This window comes from Glandiceps talaboti, chromosome 3, assembly GCF_964340395.1.
Source record: "Glandiceps talaboti chromosome 3, keGlaTala1.1, whole genome shotgun sequence".
Lineage (NCBI taxonomy): Eukaryota > Metazoa > Hemichordata > Enteropneusta > Spengelidae > Glandiceps > Glandiceps talaboti.
In genome coordinates this window covers 29147031-29171988 of record NC_135551.1, presented here as the reverse complement: position 1 = coordinate 29171988, position 24958 = coordinate 29147031, and the positions used below count along the sequence as shown (strand labels likewise).

General features: G+C 34.9%; 1 protein-coding gene across 1 annotated transcript in view; it reads right to left on the bottom strand.

The window, feature by feature from the left end:
• Positions 1-358: 358 nt before the first annotated feature.
• Positions 359-24958, bottom strand: part of LOC144432496 (inositol polyphosphate 5-phosphatase OCRL-like) — a 37165-nt gene continuing 12565 nt past the window's right edge. The window contains exons 5-23 of the mRNA XM_078120714.1: positions 24287-24490; positions 22805-22861; positions 20551-20692; positions 17568-17729; positions 16970-17186; positions 15956-16072; positions 15282-15460; positions 14079-14190; positions 13567-13676; positions 12856-12991; positions 12177-12287; positions 10509-10674; positions 10032-10153; positions 9164-9274; positions 8812-8925; positions 8214-8298; positions 7561-7688; positions 6629-6740; positions 359-5837 (exon numbers count right to left, since the gene is read on the bottom strand). Coding sequence (XP_077976840.1) covers positions 5686-5837; positions 6629-6740; positions 7561-7688; positions 8214-8298; positions 8812-8925; positions 9164-9274; positions 10032-10153; positions 10509-10674; positions 12177-12287; positions 12856-12991; positions 13567-13676; positions 14079-14190; positions 15282-15460; positions 15956-16072; positions 16970-17186; positions 17568-17729; positions 20551-20692; positions 22805-22861; positions 24287-24490 — 2537 coding nt within the window. The 3' untranslated portion in view covers positions 359-5685. The remainder of the gene's footprint in view (positions 5838-6628; positions 6741-7560; positions 7689-8213; positions 8299-8811; positions 8926-9163; positions 9275-10031; positions 10154-10508; positions 10675-12176; positions 12288-12855; positions 12992-13566; positions 13677-14078; positions 14191-15281; positions 15461-15955; positions 16073-16969; positions 17187-17567; positions 17730-20550; positions 20693-22804; positions 22862-24286; positions 24491-24958) is intronic.

Here is a 24958-nt window from a genome sequence, read left to right as displayed (position 1 = left end):
CTGAAATGTACTGGAGATGCATCTTGGGATATGTGGATGAAGGTGTAATCACCATGTGATGATCCCATCAATGATATGCAAATTAGGTCTCAATTTTGGTCAAAAAAATATTATAAACTACATTGCGAAGGGGGCTGAAATTTCACAATCACAACGGTTTATGGAGTAGCGAGTGACTTCAAAGCCAAACATTACAATTACCTTTGTAGCATACTTGGATGGGTGACCAAAATTCATGTTGTGTAATTTAATATGGCTTCATGTCTAATTTCAAGAATGGATAATGGCAACATACAACAGCTCTCTGGTGTAGGTATATAGATATACAGGTATATAGGTATAGGTAAGTACACAAACATTGTATTTTCTCATTTCTTTATTTTAATATTTTTGTAAACCTTACAATTGCATTCGTGGGTCAGTATTTACAAACAGTCTGCCTGTAAAATTTACGTTATCTACATTCATGATTACATGTCAAGATTAAAATGTCTATTAGGTAAAAAGATAGTTACAACAGAAAAACAAAAAAATCATTATAAAAAGATTGTGATTAGAAGTAATCCCTCGTATACCATGTCTTAAATTATCAGCTTTACGAATACATGTAAATCAAAATAACAACTCTTACTTTTCAAAAATTTTCAATTCAATTCCACTCTGTTGTCAAAACGTACATTAATGCCATGAAAGGGATAGTTTTGTGATGATGAAACTGGAAACAGCATAATAATCAAGAAACTAGGTGGGTATTTGTAGATATTGTGATTAAATTGGTCATACAGTGGGCTCAAATAGGGAACTTGCAATCCAGACTGAGCATGCTCAGACACAAAGGTCTATGGGATTATCTGTGGTTATCGTAATACCTAATCTGGAGCTACCGACGAAATACACCTTCCATAATGGTGACTGAATTGATTATTTGTGGTTGCAAACAATGTAACAATAATTTATTTATACTAATTGGTAAATATTTATTACCACATTTCCCACGATGCAACATTCAACATGGCGGGTTTGCAAGTTCCCTATTGATCTAGTCTAATAGTCAGTTTTCAGCACATACATCATGCCTTGTATTGGGGGTGTAGTCTGTAAGGTATGCTGTGACAGGGCATCCTCACACATCGGTCAACCCCTTTCACATAGATAGAACAGCGAGGGTGGAGTGACACGACATACACTCTATATCAAGCACAGCAGCTATGAACTGTAATGTCTGATGTGTCCGTGATGTGAAAAAAGCCTTCTAACTACATTGAAATGGGCAAGAATGTAGAACAGTGCACCAACTGTACAACTGTATTCAAGCTAGGGAGTTAGGGTTATGGGGATAGGTTGGGACTCCCTAGCATACACCTACTTTGTATCATATTAAATAGGATAACACTGTTCTACTTGCTCTCTAAGTTTGTATTGACTTGCCTAATTCAGACATAGCTACTTGCACCTTTCTACAAGTAATCCTCATTCTACCAGGGGGGCATTTGTTTGTAGACAAAACACTGCAAGTTGGAAAAAAACAAAATTAATCTTTGAAATAACAACTCACAAGTAAACTTGGTCCTCTACAACAATGTTGAACCAACTGCATCTCTTAGCCTGTCTCAAGCTGTGCTACAACTACCTTCAAGTAAGTTTTTCTACTGATCACAGTGAAATCTTTCCTGATGTTTAATTGTAAACAAATTGTTGATAGACCAAGGCTGGTTAGTCACTACACAGATAATATGACACACTTACTATCTCACTCAGATGGTAAACAAACAACTCCAACATTTGATGTTAAATTAGCAACTAGAACACAATACAACATTGCAACTTTGTCATTATACCAGATTAGATATCCCACAGTGTCCCTATCCTGTAGAATCTACTTAAAACTCAACTGGTGAAATGTACACTAAATTAAACATCAGGGGGTGAAAGATTACACTGCGATCAATAGAGAAACTTGCTGCTATAGTAGGTAGTTGTAGCACAGCTTGAGAAAGGCTAAGAGATACAGTTGGTTGAACATTGTTGTAATCATGATTCTAGTGTTTTCTTACATTTACGAAGCAAATAAACATAAATGAAAAATAAAAACAAAAATCATCGCCAAAAGTGGGTCAAGATTTGATCACTTTCATTCTATATAACATAAATACAAATAAATTAATAGTTAAAAGAAATATCTCAGCAATAGTTGAATACACAATATGTCTACTTTCAAATAAAACATAAATACAACTTAAATTTTTATTAATATGTTTTGTTGTAAATGGGCCAATTATCTATGTATTAATTATTACTATTGACATGTTGGACAATGTAAATATACAACCATGGACAGTTTAGTGTTGACCAATCTGATTAAAATCTGATGTGGTGAATGTGGCTTGATTTCTTTATTTGTGTAGCTTGTTTTCCATTGTTTTGTTTTGGGAGTAATCACTGTCTTCCCACATCTGACCCTGTATAATATAAATTCTCATTCAAATCTAAAAGCCAGAGTCAACCAATCAGTGAGCTTCTTTCTCAAAACTTTTGTGTCTTACTGTGGGCATGCGATTACGTTTCTTACATATACCCAAAGTCAACTAAAATACCAGCTTTTCCAGTTTGTGAATTGGATCTTTGCCATTTAGAGCCAGTGCAGAGCCAGTCAAGTGTTTTTAATCGATGTTGCCGTGTTTCGTCACATTAATCATAATAATTGTTTGTATTTTTAGCGTGTTTCTGCTTTCTGATCCTTTCCATGGTTGTATGATTTCATAGCAGTCCTTAATTAAGGCCTATAGTGACAATATATATAACAATTTATACATCACCATGTGTAATTATCATAAACATAACTTTACTAATAATTGACAACAGAAAGCTAAATTTTGCTTTTTACTGGAAATATATACATCGATATTAACCTGTATATGGGAAGACTTGAAAGTGAGTAGTTATAATTATGAAATGATTTTAAAAAGTTACTAGAGATATGAAACTTAAAAACATACATCATGTGGTCCAAGTCTATTTATGTCACACCTTTTTTGTGGGGTGGGGGGGGGGGTCTCATTAAGTTTTAGAAGACAAGTCTCTAGACTGGCCATTAAGAGTAGTTCAGACAGAAAATATATCTTTTTGATTCGCTTTCTCTAATTGGATGAATCACCTAATTAAACCTTTCTCCATCCAATCAAAATTGTTCAGACATTGTCTTCAATATAAAACTAGTTTGCATGTTACAAAATCCCAAAAACATCATTGCATCATTTCATCAAAGTTGTAAGACTGAAACCTTCCAGACCACTAACGCTTTGATAAGATCTAATCAAACTTTTTGAGTTTCCTTTTGGCAAAAAGAAGCAATTATGACAACAAACAAATGCAAACAAATCCTACAATAAGTTCACTTAAATTAAACTATCAAGGGATATGAGTTTTATAACCGACATGCTAAATTTGGATAAAAAAGTTTTTTGTTCAATAAACTTTCATGACTAGCCTACACGCAACATAAATGAGTGATAGAAAAAAATCATTAATGCTAACCTTTTCTAACAATACACCAATGACTTTTCAACAGGATTTTGTCACTGAAAAATGTCTGTACCTCGTTGTTAAATGACAGTTGCTGCCAGAGAGGGCGCTGTTGGAAAAATAACACTACTCAGATGCTGTTCATGAGAATAAATTTTGCAGCATCATTCAAAGTAAAAACAAACAACAGTCGAAAACTAAAAACAACAAACTTAGTCTAGTTTTTCAAAGAGATATCAACTGATGTGTTTGACTACAACCCACTTTGAAATAAATTTTAAGTATGAAAAAGTTCTCATGATGAACATAATTTCAAAAGAAATTGTGGCATTTTCATTATCCATTCAGAAGCTCCAACTACAGGAAAAACAATTTACATAAAATGAACTATGTGGTGTCGATTATATTGCTAGCTAGCAAAACCCTGTCTCCTTGTTCATTAAAATTTCCCTTCCATTGTTTTAATTTCTAGACTCTACTATCTATAAATTTACAATCAAAGTTTACAATCTTGATAAATTTACTTTTCATTATTTCCTTCACACTTTCTTTGTACTTCTAATCTGGGATATAACACTTGACACCTTTACTATATACACACACTGTTCTATCTTTAGTTTTCATCCCTTCTTACTGATTCCCCATGACAAGAAATTCATTTGAACATACACAACAATATCTAGAATGGTAGACTTGATATATGGGAACCACAACACCTTCATTTCTCGTATGAGATAGTTAAGTTTTGTTGTATCTTGAAACCCAATATGGCTTTTGTAAATCTAGTATATTTTCTCCTATGTTTCACTTTCAGGCAATTAAACGTTGTCTTAACTTTAACACACATGTATACCTTTCCCCTAGTATACTTGTTTTATCTCTCATTTCCCAATAATATGTGTTTAGTCAGTTACAACATCCAATCACAGCAAAGGTAGATGATTTCAAAATGGCCGCCACTGAGATCACTTTGAGAGGGAAGGCCATATTACAGTACATTTCTAGCTAACACATATCTTAATGACTACCACAGTTTCAAATGTTCATGAACTACACATGTGACATTCATAAAGAGATAATTTTTTTACCACTTTCATGCAAACTAAAGTGTATACAATTTCACTTTTCCGAGAAGGAGCTGTGATACCAGCATTTGTATTACATTTGTAGCCATAAAATGGAGTACAAAAATTCACTGAATATGCAAATTATGCTGTGAATATGAAACTCCTACTGGTCATATGCAAATGAAGTCATGAATATTAAAGAATCACTGATCATATGTAAATGAAGTCATGAATATGAGACATGAGTTGTATGCAAATTATCTCATCGACATGTGACTGATACATACTAATCATATGCAAATATTTTCATGAATATGTAGATCTGAATAGAAGTGATACTATTCACTATAAAGAATGCCCTGATATTAGCAGTATAGTATGAGATAAATTTACAGCTACATCCAACACTTATTACTACTAGACACAAATGATGAAATCATACTCAATTGAAGTACACCTGCTTGACATGGCTTGCATGATACTCTCAAAGAGAGAATAACTACTACAACTTAGAAAGAATTTAAGGATAAAGATTCTCTGAACCTTTGTCAGTGGAATACTATCTGAAATTGACAATAGTACTGAGTATGCAAATCATACTTTGAAATCTAGCAACAATGTAGCAATAAGCAACTTGAAAACCCACCATCTTGAATGATGTATTGTGGGAAATGGGATACCATTCTAGTGATAAACACGAACCAATTACTATTGTTATGAATTTTGTTGTTGCTTGCAACCACTACAAACAGCTTAGTCTTGGTTACATAGATCGTTGCAGAAGGGATATCATTCTAATCACCCAAGAGTACGTATAACTCCAACTTTAAATAATCCCACAATCCCCTGCATCTGAGCATGCTCAGTTTTCATGTATCTGAGCATGCTCACTTCTCCTGAACAAACTCAGTATTTGTTGACTGTTCACAAAGTACCAGACTCTACGGCTGATAATATTACAGATACTTTTGTACACTTTGTGTGATTCTGACCCAATGTCCAGGGAGTCCTGAGGAAACCTAATGATTTCTATTGTATCTACCATAGTAAAAACCTCCTATAACTCCACACAGGTCCCAGTGTTCATACGACAATGTTACTCATCGTATTCATTTGTGATAAAATTGTAGACAAATGTAGCTTTCTTTCTGGCTATTTGTTGTTGAGCTGCTTGTCTTCTGTTTGATCCTAATTGTATGTTTTCTTTGCCTGGTGGTGGTCTGAGGAACAGTTCACCAAACAGTGTAGCTGTGAATGTAATCAAAAAGATACACAGAAAAAAGATATTATTAACAGATGTGTTGAGTAAACTGTTGGAAGATCTTAAACCTCCTTAGCTGCAACTGGATCATTTTTTCTCATCAAATAACCAAAGATGTATTCACCTAAAATTGGTCAATTACTTCTTTAAAAAAAGACATTGTATCTGTTAATTAGTGGTCAGTATTATCTGTAGGTAGTGTAGTGGCAAGTTTGGTTTTGAATCTGTCACCATGGTAACACTGTACTGGACAGTGTAAGCGGAGTAACATTTTTCAATCAGCCAACCATAATATATTCACTGAAAAAACTGAAAATGTTAATCAGTGGTCAAAATCATCCATAACTTAACAGTACAGAAACAGGTTGAAATCAAAATCACCATTGAGGACACTGAAGACCCAAAAATCATTTTGCTTTGATTTATCGTGTGTATACAGCTACAAAAAGATGTTGAATAAGTTATCATACATTTCAAAACATTTTCAAACAATATGTTCTAGCTAGTGTAGCTTTAAAGATTTGATGCACAAAACACAGAAATATAGGAAACTCTTACTAGTACCGCATTACTGTTATCAAATGTAACAATTTCTTATAAAATCCTGGAGAAAAATATTCTTGACACTTACATCATATAGTCTGTTTATCTTACTAGTGACCTTAGTAAGGGTTGTCATAGTGACAAAAATCCTTAAGGTGACTTGTATTTTCCTTGGCTGAATTAAGAAAAATATTGGGGAATAACATCTAGATATATAAACTAAAGATGTCTTTACCTAGTGTTTTGCCATCTAACTTGTTTTCCTGTGGGTAGAGTAGCAGTTCTCTAGTAAATGCCGTCAGATATTTGAATACATTACGATGACTCCTGGGTATCTGAGACAAAACCTGCAATGTAAGACAAAGCAATGTCAACTTATAGAAATGTGTCATGTAAATACACAATAACATATTTCGCCAGTCAAAGTTTTGTTGAATACGCACTTGACATGATGCACTCTTGTGACATGGCCGCACTAAATTACATGTAGCTTGAATGTTGGTGATAAATCTTTGCACTCCAAATTACTGAAACATTGAAGTTTTCATTCACCATTATGTGTATGTACAGAGTTATAGTTTGACACATTTATCATTGGTCTATTTAAATAATTGTAAACTGCACTGTGAGGGCGCTCTCTACTTTCTAATTTTCAGTACCATTCAACTACACCCCAGTACATTGTGCGAGGGTGCTCTTTACTTAAGGGAAGTATTTTTAAATTGTATTATACACCCTTCATGTTGGTGGAGGGTCTATGGATAGGCTGCATGAAGTGTTGACTAAGATACATTGTGACGTTTCGCCCTCACCAGCCTCCTGTCAGGGTAGGGGTTGACAGATGTGTGAGGGCGCCCCGTCACGGTGTACCATACAGACTACATGAAGTAGAGTGTCATAGAAAAATCCGCATTTCAACTGTACATATCATAAATTCTTACTTTATCAAATAAAGACGTAACGTTGCAAAACAAAGTTTTACACAACATGAAATGTTCCATAAGCAGAAGAACTAGTACATAAATTATGACCTGATGTAACCTTTTATTGGTACATGTATATAGATTACTTATACCTCAAACAGTCACCAGTACTAACACAATGGAAATTTCACAAATGAAAGAAATATGAGATTTCGGCAAAATGCAAGTGATGTGGAGAACTTACCTGTTTACAGAGGACGAAGTTATTTGCACACTCCAAACATTTATGATAGTATGCATATGGAATAACAGGTTCTCTTAAAGACTCAATGAATACCAACAAAGCTTCAGCCACTGAATTCACACTACCAGCTGTGATTTATACAGTTAAGGGAATGTGTCAAGTTGTCAGTAACCAATGTATTACAGATATCTCACAGTCCTGTACATATAATCATATAATGAACTGAATTCTGAGTACCTGTAATAACATTTTACCTCATGCTAGAGTCAAAATAGACCCAAGACAGTTGACTTATTCTCATGCATGCTAAATGTTATGTGTGTGTAGCAGAAGTCATGGTGACAACCAAGAAATCGGGTGTGATCGTTTTTTTGGTGATATGCATTGCTTCGATTGCAGGTACAAATGTAATGAGAATCAATTTACAACATTATCAGAAAAAACAACAATTGCAGCACATTAAACAGCTTTTCTATTTGAATTTTTTCCATACAGTACTTCTAAATCCTGAGTATGTATGTTTCATTAAAAAAAACATCAAAAAAGAGGAGCTCAGTTTTTTTGAAATATTTGGGTTAGAATTGTATGGTTCATGATGATATTATTTATAGTCAGAAACTCAATGTAAAATTGTGTTTCATTAAAAAGGATACGCATTTCATCTGGTACTCCAGTATCCAGACAATCTCGTATCTGTAACAGCTCAGTGTGAAGACCTCCCTGGCTGAATAAATTATTCTACAAAACAATAAATATAAATAAATAAATAGTAAGACTGGGTTAGAAGACTTATAGTATAAAGAACATAAAGTCTGCAATAAAGTTGTATCAATTGTAAGTGTGGTATACTAGATATACCAGGCTAAATGTCAAATATGGATGGTAAATTTGAATATATGTCACAAGGGGTTAAAGGGTAAAGGTCAACAATCTGAACTTTTGTGAGGAATGGTACATATAACTGATAAATTCTACCTGTATTCCCAAGGCAAGTATCACATATACTTGACAATGTTGAGCATTGTTTAAGTCAGATGGCCAAGTTGCTGTGCTACATGGTGTGTGTGTTCCTAGGATTCCCCTTTGACATTATGGAGTATGTTACATCTGGAAGTCTGCACAAAATTTATAATACTTTCTCCCTCTGTCATATAGGGTTCCAAAATGTTAGAAAAAACCATTGGCAATAACGTAATTGGGATATCCTTAAAGCAAACTGGGGTCAAAGGTTAAAGGTTAAGAGTGACTTACAACTTTTGTTGCATATCTGAAAAGGTGATCCACCAGCATCCAGATTTCCTTAGGAATATCAAATGCCTGAAACTGTGCTTCCACTGACTTCATGGAGTTATTGGGATCTCTCTCCTAAGATAAAAGATATGGAGAAGAATTTAATTGACTTTGATTGCTATGGAAACCAAATACATGGATGACATGAGAAGTGTACCAAGTTTGTCCAAGATTGTTGGTTCTATAAAGACTAACAAGATCTGTTAATTTTAGTATCTTCAACTGTCCACCAGGTCTTCACAAGAATGTGAGCTATTGTTCTATTAAATTAGGAATTATCACGTACATAATTATATAGTTCCTTACTACTTACCATTTCAAACAGCAAGTCTTGTGGTATCTCTCTAATTGGTCCATGCATTCTTACTAGTGCCTCAATTGACGCACCAAAACAGCTAGGAATGTAGTTGCCTGATATGGTAATGTACACATACACAGTCAAGGAAAAAACAAAATCTGATGTAAATCACGTATGATTGACTTATTCTCTCTATGTTTGCCATTGTAAACTCATAAATACCCAATGTACTGATTAAGACTACATGATAACACTACACAGCCAGCTTCCTACAGTCCTGTGGCAGTGCTGGGATAGCAATGTAGCAGTGCTGCTGCAGCCCTGAAATTCAGGACTGCACGCAAGCACTGAATTTCAGTCCAGCAGCAATCCTGAATTTCAGTCCTGTAGCAGGACTGACCCCTCTTGGCCATCACAGTCCTTTAGCAGGACTGACCCCTCTTGGCCATCACAGTCCTATAGCAGGACTGACCCCTCTTGGCCATCACACACAGTCCTGCAGCAGGACTGACCCTTCTTGGCCATCACACACAGTCCTGCAGCAGGACTGACCCCTCTTGGCCATCACAGTCCTATAGCAGGATTGACCCCTCTTGGCCTTCACAGTCCTGCAGCAGGACTGACCCCTCTTGGCCATTACACACAGTCCTGCAGCAGTCCTGTGTGGTAGGAATGCATGCATGATGCTTGACTGAAAATGTTCCCTGTATACTGACTTCACCAGACACAGGAGAAGTCTACTTCTAACTCAGTAATAATTCATGCCCCTGGATCCAACATGATGAAAATACAATATTTTAATCAATCATAATGAAACTCACGAAACCTTTGATGTTAGTTTCTAAACATTGACGTTTGTTGAATAGACTGATTTAAAGGATATAAAGAAATCTTTGCCGCCATCTAAATGTAAAATCAAGATGTCTTCCAACTTTTCTCCTGCATTCAGTGGTGATGCGGTTGCCTTGTCAACAGATGCAATAAGTTGAACTTCTACTTTATCACCTGGTGAAAAGAAAACACAAATTTTGAACTTTTATCAGCCAAAATTAAACGTTTTCTCTAATATTTCTAGTAAATGATACAATTAGTTTAACCTCGACTTCATCATCAGTTGCTAACAGCCACAAAAAATTCAAATTCCTGTGCATGGATGCAATTAGCTGTAAGTGGCTAGTAACACCCCCATCCCCATCCCCACCCTACACACATTTCATATTTGATGAGTCAATTTCCCTTATCAATATGTGCTATAAGCTATTATCACCCAACAACAATTTACAAATTGTGATAATTCAATTTCATTCTCTCACAGCCACATGTTCCCGACTCAAACTGTTCTGTAGGGCACATTTCTTACCTGGCATAATAAAACACATTGATGGTTCAACTTTCAACCAAGGTTTACAGTATGATCTGTCTTCTAGTTTGTTGATGAATTCAAACTGTACTGGTACTTGACCAGTGTTAATTACTTCCAGTGACTGACTCTGATCTTCCATAAACATTACATCATTAAAGACAAACTGGAAGAGAAAACAAATTATAATTTCAAAATGTTGTCTGTCTGCTTTATTTCTAGCTAGACTATCAAATACATTGCCACTTTGTAGCTACATTTGTACATGTGGAGTCATGATGGGTGAATGGTTAGCGTGAACGGCTTGGAATCTACAGGTTGCTGGTTCGAGCTCCGTCGCTGCCTGCTGTTTGTTTCTGAGTGGCTAAAGTCCTTGGGTAAGATTTGATCCACGACTGTGCCTCAGTCAACCCAGCTGTATAATTAGGGACCTGGTAGGATGTAGGTTGCAATGTGAAGGCTTTAATCCTATGCGCTTAAATGGCTGCAATGGATTGTATGCTCCCCGGGAGTTGAGGAAGACTAAAAGGGCCGTTGTGCCGTTCTGATCCGAGCCAGGGGTAATAATTATAAAGTGCTTTGAGCACGGAGTGGGAAAGTGCTATATAAGAACCCAACATTATTATTATTATGAGGTGAAATACAAAACTAACCATACATTCCATAATTTTACAATAAACTGTATTACAGAGAACAAGATGACAAAACACCCTGTAGGTGTCACTCTTGTATGTCCTCTATACTACACACAGATAAGGAAGACTGGATGCTATCACCTAGTTTACTTGTAATGTGCAAACTGGTACAGTTTGTATGTGTTTGATTATGTAAAACATAGGAAATGACCAAACTGGTATAGTGTGTATGTGTTTGATTATGTAAAACATAGGAAATGACCAAACTGGTATAGTGTGTATGTGTTTGATTATGTAAAACATAGGAAATGACCAAACTGGTATAGTGTGTATGTGTTTGATTATGTAAAACATATGAAATGACCAAACTGGTACAGTGTGTATGTGTTTGATTATGTAAAACATAGGAAATGACCAAACTGGTACAGTGTGTATGTGTTTGATTATGTAAAACATAGGAAATGACTAAACTGGTACAGTGTGTATGTGTTTGATTATGTAAAACATAGGAAATTACCAAACTGGTATAGTGTGTATGTGTTTGATTATGTAAAACATAGGAAATGACCAAACTGGTATAGTGTGTATGTGTTTGATTATGTAAAACATATGAAATGACCAAACTGGTACAGTGTGTATGTGTTTGATTATGTAAAACATAGGAAATGACCAAACTGGTACAGTGTGTATGTGTTTGATTATGTAAAACATAGGAAATGACTAAACTGGTACAGTGTGTATGTGTTTGATTATGTAAAACATAGGAAATTACCAAACTGGTATAGTGTGTATGTGTTTGATTATGTAAAACATAGGAAATGACCAAACTGGTACAGTGTGTATGTGTTTGATTATGTAAAACATAGGAAATGACCAAACTGGTACAGTGTGTATGTGTTTGATTATGTAAAACATAGGAAATGACCAAACTGGTATACTGATATATGTACATCGAAAATGACATGTGTAGGTTTATAGATGTATCAAAAGTAACTCAGACACTCATCACTCTATTCTGTGTTATGAAACTTACATCTAGCTTAGTAAGAGTAACTTGTGGTAGGAATTCATTCTCTAGCCTGTCAAGTTGCCGGATAACATCTTCATAAACTTTCTTGTATCTCTTATGGTCTGTTGTCTTCACCTGAAAAATCATTCAACATTTGTTTATTTTACAATATTTTTGATGTGTATACATCTGTACTTAGCTGGTTTGTGTATTTGTAGTCATAGACCTGACATTCCTTTCTAAACTATTGATATGTTTTGGATTACTATATATCTCACATTTGTGCCAAGTTTGAATGGAAACAGTTTGACAGACAGACAGACAGACAGACAGACAGACAGACAGACAGACAGACAGACAGACAGACAGACAGACAGACAGACAGACAGACAAACAAACAGACAGACAGAGATACTGAGACAGAGAGACAGAGATACAGAGAGACAGAGAGACAGACAGACAGACAGACAGTCAGACAGACAGAGACAGAGAGAGTCAGAGAGAGACAGAGAGACAGAGAGACAGAGAGAGTCAGAGAGAGAGACAGAGAGACAGAGAGACAGACAGAGAAACAGAGAGAAATATATAATGCTGATATATTTGGGGTCATTATGGTGGTTCACCTTTGTGCACTGTTTCAATGGAATCTGCTTGTCAGAGAGAAAATGATTTACATAGTTACCAACTTTAAGACAAATCTTACCTGCACATCATAAATACTGCTAACTGGTTTGTGATCACTAATCCTAAGTTGCATGTGACTTCTGTACTCCAATTGTTCAATATTAGTAGCTTTGTACAGGATTCTATCACACCATGCTGGAGCTCTGCACTTTTCACTGTCAGTAGAGAAATAACATGATTCTAAACTATCATGTTTCTAAAAATGAGCCCTTCATAATATTTGCAAGGGTATGTAATTTACTACAAAATCCTGTTTGATAATTGGTCAGGACAGCAAGATGGTGAGTGTTTAATAACCATATATGACATACTACAACAGTTTAAGAGTACAAATAGAAAAAGCAATAAAAATTTGTCATTGCTTGATAATTAACAGGAAAAAAGTTGTAAAATATCTATAAAACCTGTACAACAATGTCGTTTTTTCATCTCTCGGCAGATCTCATGAGATCCCGCATGAGCAAATTCGTCCATAGCAACCACGTGAGGGTGGTCAAACTGAAAGAGTCAAACACTTAGCAACACTATTGTTCTCAATATCATCACACATGGCCAAGGCGAAAGCTTGACTGCGATCACGTTTGACAACCGTTGTTGCTAGGCATATTTGCATATCTTGTGAAATCTGCAACAAGACGTCAAATCCCTTATTAACTTGAGAAGACAACAAGTCTTTCTAATAGAGTGATGCAGTGGTATATTTCAAATACATTTTGACCTCTGACCTTACCTTGTGTCCCAGCTATCTGTACCAGGGTCATATTTATAGGTTGGCACAAAAGTGATTTTACCCTCAGTGAAATTAGTGAACACCTTGTGTATTCTCATTTGTTTATTCAACTGGAAAAATAAGACAAAAAGATATGAAATAAGTCGGTAAATAGGATTTCTTGATTTTTAATGGCAAAAATACAAAATCAAGTTAAACTTGCTATATTCATCAAAAATAAAAGACTTGTACAATTACATTTTACTTTTTACATAAGATCACTCATTTGTTTTAATTCAAGAGAAAAGTAGCATCAGGGACGTTTTGCACTCACATACAAAATTAGAAAACACACCACCATGGGAAATACAACATGCATTGAGTTCTGCCTGATTATTGTACAAAGTGAAAATAGTCAGTAGTTTGTAGTTGTAAGAAAGCTGTTCTATAGTATAGAAAGTTACTTGGTTTATCCTTCTTGTTACTTTACAAAGAAAAACATACTCATTAATTACCAAGAAATAAAATCTTACTTGGTCAAATTCATAGAGTTTATCGAAGGCATTCTTTGTAATAAGTTGTTTGACTTCGTCTGCTGGAATGTCACTAATTCTGTAATTAAGATCACCCAGCCAAAATACAACACTGAAAAACAATAAACAAAGAATGAAATGTTAGACACCACCTAGATTAATACACCAGTAAAGGGGAATGCTACTCCATGAAATAAAGGAATTTTTGTAAACTTTGGGTTACAGAAAGTCATTTTGTCATTTTACGTCACTTACATTACGAACGATTGCTGAGAAATACAAAATGAAACTTATTGGCCATCCATTGTTTACTGGCAGCCCTTATTAGTGGTCATGCATTGTCTCATGGAGCTAGCTTCATAAACATGAAATGGCTGAACACTGCATATTCATGAATTTGGAACAAATGCCAACTCAAGTCATGTGTAGAAATTATTACCCTGGTAGTCAAGCCTTCAGTTTTCTAAGATAGACACAAACTAAAACTATTGTTGAAACATGTTGATACAACAACGATAAGCTATTGAACAGACATTGGTTTAATTATAATCTCAGTTGGGAGGCATCTCTGAATATTTGTATATTAAGAGTTTCATTAACTTACAGTGCTGTTTTGGGACTGCCAATATTTATGCTATGTTGATCACAGTGTAATTAGGCTTGCACAACAGAGAAACCGCGATCACCCACTTGTGTAATCTTCCTCATTGAAGAACAGTAGATTTAGTTTGTGTCTTAATCCTATCTTAGTAAACCGAAGTCTGGATTATCAGTGTCATCACAGGGTAAAGGACAAATAATCAATTTTTTTCGCGATTTTCCGGATTTCTAATATTATTTTCTGTATATTTCAAATAAAGTTTTAAATGCTGTTTCCTCTCACTGTTTTTTTTCTATTTCCTACCTGATATCAAAGTCTTATCTGAGTTTATCAGCTTTGCATTAATTTGTAGCTTGCTAGAACAAACTCACCATTTGCCCAAATTAACACATTAACGAGAGGAAACAGTATTTAAAACTTTATTTGAAATATACAGAAAATAATATTAGAAATCTGGAAAATCACGATTATTTGTCCTTTACCCTGTGGTGTCATAAATAAATGTACTAGCATGGAGGTATAAGGAGAGACACCTCCATGGTACAAGGAAACACAATGCAAGGCAACTCAGGAATATTAAATGTGCATGTACAAGTACTTACTCATGCTGGGTTATATGTAATGGAGAACCAAAGTCTTTGAACAACATCCTAGAACAGATATCATGATAATCTTGGTTTCTTCTTTCAAATTCTTCAACGTGTGCAGCGAGATGAGAGTTGACAAAGATAAATGATGTATTGTGAAATACAAGTCTTATTCCAACACCTCCTTTGTTACCCTACAGAGTACAAAACAAAAATAATTAAAATCGTTTTTAACATGAACTTGGTTTATAAAATCATATTAATCCCCTCTCTCTATCAGCGTGGTTTTTCTTTGTACTCAAAAACTATAAGTTGAGCAAAACAGGTAGACTGAAAGATTTGTTGTTGTTTGCATTCCTTTAAAAACAACGTCATGTTGAGGTAGCAGTTTACAGGAGTACCACCAATAATGAATCTATGACAAATCAGTCTTATTTGTGTGATTTTGATACTTTTTTGTGTTTGTACTTTTCTATTGTTGTATATGGGCTGGAGGCCTGGAAAAGTAATAACCATATCAATATTATTGATATTAAAATGTTTGCTGACACCACAACATTGCTCCACTGTGACATTCCAGTGATAGCAATGGGATAAGATATTATTCCATTGAGATATTCTGGGAGCTAGTTGGAATACTACATTACATCATTATCCAGTGATATAAATAGGATTAAAGTCCAACTTACCATTTTACCCATGATACCTGTTCCTACTGTTTCAGCAGCCACTTCAGTAATATATTCCATGTGTTCTTCCTTGGCAAACACTATCAACATCATGCCAACTAATCGTATCAATTTTACCTGGTAAAATATCAACAGTACAACTGGTTTAACAACTGAACTGATGACATGTACACATATTGTCATGATGTAGAACAACAGAGCTGATGACGCGTACACATATTGTCATGATGTAAAACAAGAGCTGATGACATATACACATATTGTCATGATATAAAACAACAGAGCTGATGACATGTACACATATTGTCATGATGTAGAACAACAGAGCTGATGACATGTACACATATTGTTATGATGTAAAACAACAGAGCTGATGACACGTACACATATTGTTATGATGTAGAACAACAGAGCTGATGACACGTACACATATTGTCATGATGTAAAACAACAGAGCTGATGACATGTACACATATTGTTATGATGTAGAACAACAGAGCTGATGACACGTACACATATTGTCATGATGTAAAACAACAGAACTGATGACATGTACACATATTGTCATGATGTAGAATAGAGATCATGATGTGTACACAAATTGTCATTACATAGACCACCATAACTAATGACATATACACATATTGTAATACTGTAAGAGGACAGAAATTATGACATCGACACATAGTGCAATGGTGCAGAACATCAAAACATGACATGTACACATAAACCAAGCTGTAGGACAAAACTGATGACATGTACACATATTGTCATGATGTAGAACAGCAGAACTGATGACATGAACACATATTTTCATACTGTAGAACAACAAAACTGATGACATAGACACATATGTTCTGATGGTTTACAATTTTTGTTATGATGTACCCTACAGAGACAGAATTAGTAACAAAGTCACATTTATATCACTGAAAGAATATAGAATAAAATTGTGCATAGATTCAACTGCCATAAGTTGTCTTGGTAACTAGTCTGACTATAAAATAACTTTACCTTTTTGTATTTGGCTTTCCGGTGTATTCCTTCTGCAACTCGTTTGTACCATTCTTCTTCCCTTGGTGAGTCGTTGAACAGGAATGCTTCTTTGCTCAAATCTAATTCCTGGAATCCAACGGCATAGATATCTGGTGGTTCTGGATCTGATGAAAGCCAAGCACCTATGTGTACAGTTGGTACCTGTCCATTCACATTCCATGTTCCTACAAATAACCTGGAGAAAATACGGAAATTGTTTTTTTAATACAGATATAAAAATTTTCATCATTAAATGAATTAATGCATTTTTTGTGTCTTTTTAGAATCTATATGGTTTTAAAATACTAAAGGGCTTCATAACTACAAATTCTCACATACCTAAAGGGCTTCATAACTACAAATTCTCTCTCACCTAAAGGGCTTCAAACCTACAAATTCTCACTCACCTACAGGGCTTCATACCTACAAATTCTCTCTCACCTAAAGGGCTTCATAACTACAAATTCTCACACACCTAAATGGCTTCAAACCTACAAATTCTCTCTCACCTACAGGGCTTCATAACTACAAATTCTCTCTCACCTAAAGGGCTTCATAACTACAAATTCCCACTCACCTAAATGGCTTCATAACTGTAAATTCACTGTCTCGTTTTGACATGTGTAGTCTTACGATACCATCTCTGACACCAACAGGTCTAGGAGTAGTTACACCCATACCCTTCATAACATCACTAACTGTACCACTTCCAGTAGATTCAGACGGCAAATCATCAGTACTCCTGTGGAAAATAAACATTATCAGTTAACAAGTCAGTTTTATCATTTCCAGTTTTGCCATTTTCTTCAAATTTCGATCAGAAGTATGACCAATCATCAAAAAAAAAAAAAACTTTATATAGTTAGTTCGAACAGACACAGTTGGCAACAATGGAGTTGACCAGGCAAACATGGTAAAATGTATTATGATAGTCAAACCAACTATTTCTGTCTGCATATTTTATTCAGGGACTTGACCTATGACAGATTCACAATCTGAATCTGAGCCTTAGTTTGTAACAGCTTTAGGAATTGTAACTGGCAAGCAAGGATGTCTACATGTAGGATTTGTAAGTGAAGGTATGAATAAATGGATGGATGAATGAATGAATGAATGAATGAATGAATGGATGAATGAATGAATGAATGAATGAATGAATGAATGAATGAATGAATGAATGAATGAATGAATGAATGAGAGAGGTATAATTACCAAAACATCTATGGTACAGATAATACACTAAATTTAATGACTAACCCTAACATTGGTAACCATGGGTGATGGTAACCATGGGTGATGGTAACCATGGGTGATGGTAAACTACACACACAAGTTATTGAAGTCTATTTGTACTCTGAACACAACAATGCTGATTATTCTTGTAACACAAAATTAAACAAATACAAAAATTTATTTTGTATTCTGTAGTAGAACAAAAATGAAGATACAGCAAAGTGAATTTTTGGACAAAGGTGGGGGACTGAACTCTAATCCTGAATCAATGTACATGTATATGTAAAATCTGACAAATACAACTAGACCACATTCTTTCCAATTCATAATTTTGGCCTAGTTAAAGTGACACTGTGGTTCCTAGACTGATAAATGATATTGGTCTACACAAGTTTTTTTCTGGTTGAATGAAGAAAAATATTGGGCAATAATATAATTATACCAGTGCCAGTAATATGAAAAAAATTGCAGAAAATAATTGCAATTTTGAGCATTTTGACTTATATTACACACACAGCAGAACCAATGACATAGACACACGTTGTTGTGACATAGAATCACCAGAGTATATATTCCATATTGTTTGTTGAACCTGGCTTGTGCATGGTATAATCATTGAAACAGTACCCGGTACATGTCTTTCAATATCTGTCAATCAGGAAATATTGTACACTGTAACTAATAAAATTTTCATTATAGTTTAAAAGTAAACATATTTCAAACCTTATCAATTGTGTCAGGACTTCCAACGGTATTCAGTCCACAAAAACTCCACTGATAAATTATCATATACATCTCAGTACAGACAGTTACATAAATTGAATTCCACACAAAATAATTATCATCCAAATATTGTGATGACACTAATCCATATGTCAACTGAGTTATATGTAAAATGAATTTAAATTATTGTCTCTGTATTGAGTCTTGACCAAATATTTGCCATCCAAGTCATGTCTGGTTATAATCATTGGCACCATGTCATTTGCATAAAATTATTCAAACCAAAAACCCAACACCATATGGTTACTAACAAAACAAGAATAACAATGATTGATATAAAGTCAAATTGACAACATTGGAAAATAAAGACATATTACAATCTGTCTGATAATGAAGTAGTAGTGCTGTGGAACAGAATTTCAATTATTTTATTCATTTCATCACTGTACATTGTATTATTTTGTAATTTCTATTGAAGGTTTTCACTTCGAGAGGGAAAGGTAATTTTGAAAGACAACAGATGCAATGAGACACAGAAAATGATGTCAATTTCCTAGAAAAGTCAAACTGAACAATTCTATTAAAATATGTAGTAAACAAGAACCATAGAAGATGGAGAGGTACTTGACTCTGTAGTACACAGTTACATGCTACAATGAGCATTTCCTTATATAGAGGGCGCTATTTGCAGCCTCATATCAACAGTTTGATTGGCCTGACAGATATGGGAATGTAAACAACTGAATTGGATTAATAACACTTGCCATAGCATGTTTATATAGAGACTTGTATTACATTCCATCATTTGATAAGAACAGTTTTATGGCCACTTTGCATTGTAGTTCACATTCAAAAACAAATTTCCAGTTCCCCTGGCATTTTATGTACACATAAAGAGGCCATAAAACTGTTCTTATCAAACTATAATGTGTAATACAAGTCTCTGTACTTCAAACATGCTGAGCCAAGTGTTATTAATCCAATTCATTTGTTTACTTTCTGTGTTTGTAACAGGTTCCATTCGGCCACGGTCTGGTCTGATGTCTGATGTAGACAGTTGTAATGCACTCACAGAAATGGGGTGGAGAGTGAGATTACATAAGCAGTTGAACCTTTCAGACCATTCATTTTATAATATGGCACACACAAACTGACAGTATACACAACAGTAATCACATAAAGTTTATGAAACATAACTCTTTTTCCTCTATATTTTTATAATAATTACAATTTGTTGAAAAAACAAAACACACTGTTTCTATGTTTTCATAACAATAGATGAAGATATGAATGAATGTAATGGAATGGATGTTTTAAAGAAATCACTCTGTACAGTGAAAAAATAGACAACTGATGCCGATAGAGACAATGAACTGAAAATCTATGAAAATTTTATCAGATTTCTCCTCTGTTATTGTACTTCTAAAAACTCAGCAAAAAGCACTTTAATATCACTGTGCAAAGTAATTTTGTAGATGTGAAAACTTCAAGTATACAGGTCAACATAATATCCAGATGAAAAGTAGCTGAACTTCTACAAATAGATACTTATATTATAGTTGTGACTACAGATTTTCCTCTACAGAATGATATATATTACTTACGATGTTGTGAAACTCTCTCTTGAACCCCTGCTATCTTTAGATGCATGACTGAGCGGTCTCTGACTACTGTTGTCTGATGGCATGTCTTTCAAATTCAGATCGGCAAAGTTGTCGTCGAATCCAAATCCTTCCGTCTCTGGAACTGTAAAGAAACTCTCCAGTGATGTGATGCTGACTTTTAGCAATAATTTCAATAAGATAAATTGCAAATTATTTCATATTACATTTAAGATTACAAAGATTTCAAGAATTGAATGACCCATAATGTATACTTAGATACTGGTGGAATTAACAAATTTAAATCTGGAGTCACACTTGTGTTTAATAGACTTACATGATAGTATCCACTTTATTGTGGGAGTGTACAGCTGTGTTATCACCCTCTTAACTGAAATCTTTAACTCTCCTGTACTGTTACTAGACTGCCCTACATTTCATAACTGTAACCATGACAACAGTCAAGTATTGCCTTCACTGGAAATATGCTATTATATATAACTAAGACTATACAGAAAGATCAGAGAATGGTGATATCAAACAAAAAATTGACAAAATTTGGGGAAATTTGCATCACAAAATATTGCATACTAGTATCATTGATGAATTCCTCTTTTCCTGTGAAATATTACATGTAGGTGTTATCATTTAATTTACTAGAGGTAAGATAAGAACCAAGAAAAATCTTGCTGTACTTGAGCAATATCTGTAACCTTTGACCTAATATGCTAATAAGTATCAGCACTTCAACCTGATATGCTAATCAGTATCAACACTTCAACCTTTGACTTGATATGCTAATCAGTATCAGTACTTTACCAACATCTACACATACATTAACATTCAATTCTCAATTGTGTTGCATCAATAGCCTAGAGGTCAGCCATGTGGAGGTTTTGATCTTGTTTTTTTTACCATACCTGGTATTTCATTAGTGACATACTGATGTATGGAAGCTACGACTAGAAAACAGATGCAAATTCTTATTCTTCCCACCATGAGATGGTGTCAATAGTATCGCCAAGTGATTAGAACCCAACTAGAAGGGCTGAGATGTACGATGTAAACATGATTACCATATTCAGTAGCCCCGTCTATGGGTCATCCTACCTGAGGCAGTTCCGAGTGCTACCTGAGGTAGGAGAGGTTTGTGTCTACACATAGGAAGGTTACGGCATAGATGTTGCATAGATGTTGAAAGGTGTCCTAAGTCAGGACGGTTTCAGGACAGGTTCAGGACATGTTTGCGTCAACACGCGCTTCAAACTATCCTGAATCCTACCTGAGGTAGGATTTTTAGTGTCGTGTAGATGGGGCTAATGTCTCTGTCTCTAATCATAATCTGATTTTAGGTTTGAATATACGACCATATAAGGAAATGCCAGACGTGGTACATGTAGGGAAAAAATTAGAGTAAAATCTCCACATGACTGGATTCTAGTGTAGCAACAACTGCAATGACAGGAGTATGGCTGATTTTGTCTACTAAAGGTACAGACATTATGGGTCAGTCAATATCCTTTACAATAGCCAGTTATTCTCAATATTCTAAACAGAAGAAGTTGTACACTTTAATTCTAACTAATCTATATTTTAATGCTTTCAAACAGAAAGAGTGATAATATTTTGATTGAGGTAATTGTTGCGGTGCTTTGCTTGGTCAAACATATTTTCACTAAAGTTAGTCTGTAAGGTATGCCGTGACAGGGCGCCCTCACACATCGTGAGAGGAGGCCGGTGAGGGCAGAACGTCATGACGTAATCTTACAGCCTACACTAAAGTGTACAACTATCCAAACTTGATGTGAGCGGTCGTCATAATGTTGTTAGAAAAAGTCGACCGAGTCAAAATGTCAGAGCTTTCAGTTGTCAATTATCTTTACGTAACAACATTTTTACCACTGTATACAACGGACATGGAAATAAGTGCAGGAAGTAGGATGAAAGAAAATCTCAAAGCACAGGATTAAATTGAAGCAAAAACTTTTTAAGAATTATTGCACACTTCAATCCATTCATTACTTTTTAAAAAAGAAAGAAAACTGGTTAGAAAGTGGGAAAGTATACATGGTGCATTAATTTAAAGAAATGTGCATAGGGATTTCCTGCAAGATAAATAGCAGAAGGTGCTTTGGGAGAGTGTCTAGAACATGCTGTCTGAGATATCAGCAGAGGGCGCCCTCTGGGTAGCAAAGTTAGACAAGCAATGAAGCACGCCCTCTATGATGGACAGCTAACAGGTGAATAAACCACTTACATGCTACAGGTGTTGTACCATCACTACTTGGAGTTATTATACTAGACCATGGCCAGTCTGTAGGGAAGCAATGCCAAGGGGTGACAATGTCAGTGAATAAAGCTGGCAGCAACTACTACTAGTGGTAGTAGATTACAAGTAACATGCCACCTACAGTTGATAAGAAGAGACCATATATTTGCTACATATGGTAGCTACACTACTTTGGAGTTGAAGCAACAATGGTGAATTCAAGTCACTTGTCACTAGTTTATATACAATGAATGACATGGATGTAGACAGGTGTGTCACATGGCCACTAATTCAGTTTATATGCCTCACATATATATACCTGAAATGGAAACATTTATTGATTGTTTGTAAGTTTTTACTCATAATACTATATTTTACTAAAAATTTAAAAATTTTGTCCAAATCAGAAAGTACTTGTCCACAAAGTAAATATTTTTTTGTATAAATTTTATTGAGATGTTTGATTGAGATGTCCCTTTCGATCAGTTTTTGTCGCCAAGCGAGTTGCCACGACGTTACTTCCAGTTTGAGTAAACTCAGGAAATCTAAGTACACTAATCATTTGTATGTATCTATTCATTATTAAAATATCACTTTGAATGTTTCTGCAGGTACAAGAAAGTTTTTACTTATACAAGAATGAGAAAGCAGAGGTTTTAAATTGAAAACCATGAGAAATTCTACTAGTCCACTGGGACAAGTACTTTCTAAAAATCACTTGTCCAGTGCTTCAAATCACTTGTCCAGGACAAGTAAAACAGCCTTAGTTTGAGTCCTGTGTCCTAAAGTCATATCCTGGAAGTAATATTCCCTGTGTTTATTTCAGCTTGTGTTTATTTCAAATACAGTGACATGTATTAGTATTTTTATTTCACTGAATTTTGACAACCACACCAACATTATGAATATACATTGCATGACAATCACCACATACCACATATACCAAGTATCAGACAGCTAATATTCATGTAAACTAGAAACACATATATGTGACTATTAGCTATGAAATAAGTGATTTCAACACAAGCTGGTGGCATTTTGATGTAAAAAGTGTACATGTACTTGAAAAGATACAATATATACTTGAACTTGGCATAGTATTAGTAAGGTTAACCATGATACGACTGAAGTCCTTTGTAAAAATTTTACGTAAATGTTAACATACATGTAAATGTCAGTCTTATCAAAAATATACATGTAATTACTCTTTGACTATTTTTTAATTACATTAAACAAGGAAAATAAACACCATGGTAATTAACAGTACAATTAATTTATTGTGAAAGATGTCTACATACTGGGTCAAAGAATGTGTATAGTTATGATGTGAGTGTTATACTGTCCACTTTACTTGTTTGTATGAGAAATACTTCCCCATGGCTGCTGAGCTACACTAGCGTCAAAAACTGTAAACTACATGTATAAACTATATTACCATAAACAAATGTCAGAAATAAAATACTACTATACCTTGTTGTTGTTGTTGTTGTTGATTGTTGTCTTGTGGTTGTTCTATGGTAGGTTGGTGAGTAACAGTTGTCGTTGGGTTGAGATCATTCAAACCAAAGAAATCTTGGTGTATCCTGTCATGAGAAGCTTCCTGGATTTGTTGTCTGTACCTCTCAACCCAGTTAAATGTTAATGAAACACCACGACTGGCTCTCTGTAAGAACACTGTATAAACAAGGAAGTGTTTTATAACTGAAAACTATATACTACTATGGACATCAGACTGTGGACAAACAAAATCTGTTACATACAAGGAAAGTAAAATGAATTGGAGGTGGGGTGGGGGGGGGGGGAGCTAGAGTACCACTGGCCAGGTCTGGTAGTGGTGTGAGGCCAATGCTGCCAACCCCAGACCCCAATTTAGACCCATTTTGACCAAAACCCAATACCCAATTTTAGACCATCTTAAAGCCTAATCCAATCATAAACTTCTGAACTCTGTTCATCTCATGTCTGTTACCATGGCAATATTTTAGTAAAGTTGATGATTTGGGTGCTGAACTGAAGGGGATGTTTGCCCAGTAGTACTAATTGACATATGATATTCTATGTTACAGAAAATCATGTTCTATTACAAGGAAATTCATAGTTTCCTATAAGCATTCATGCTTGTTTTTCTTCCAGGAAGTCTTT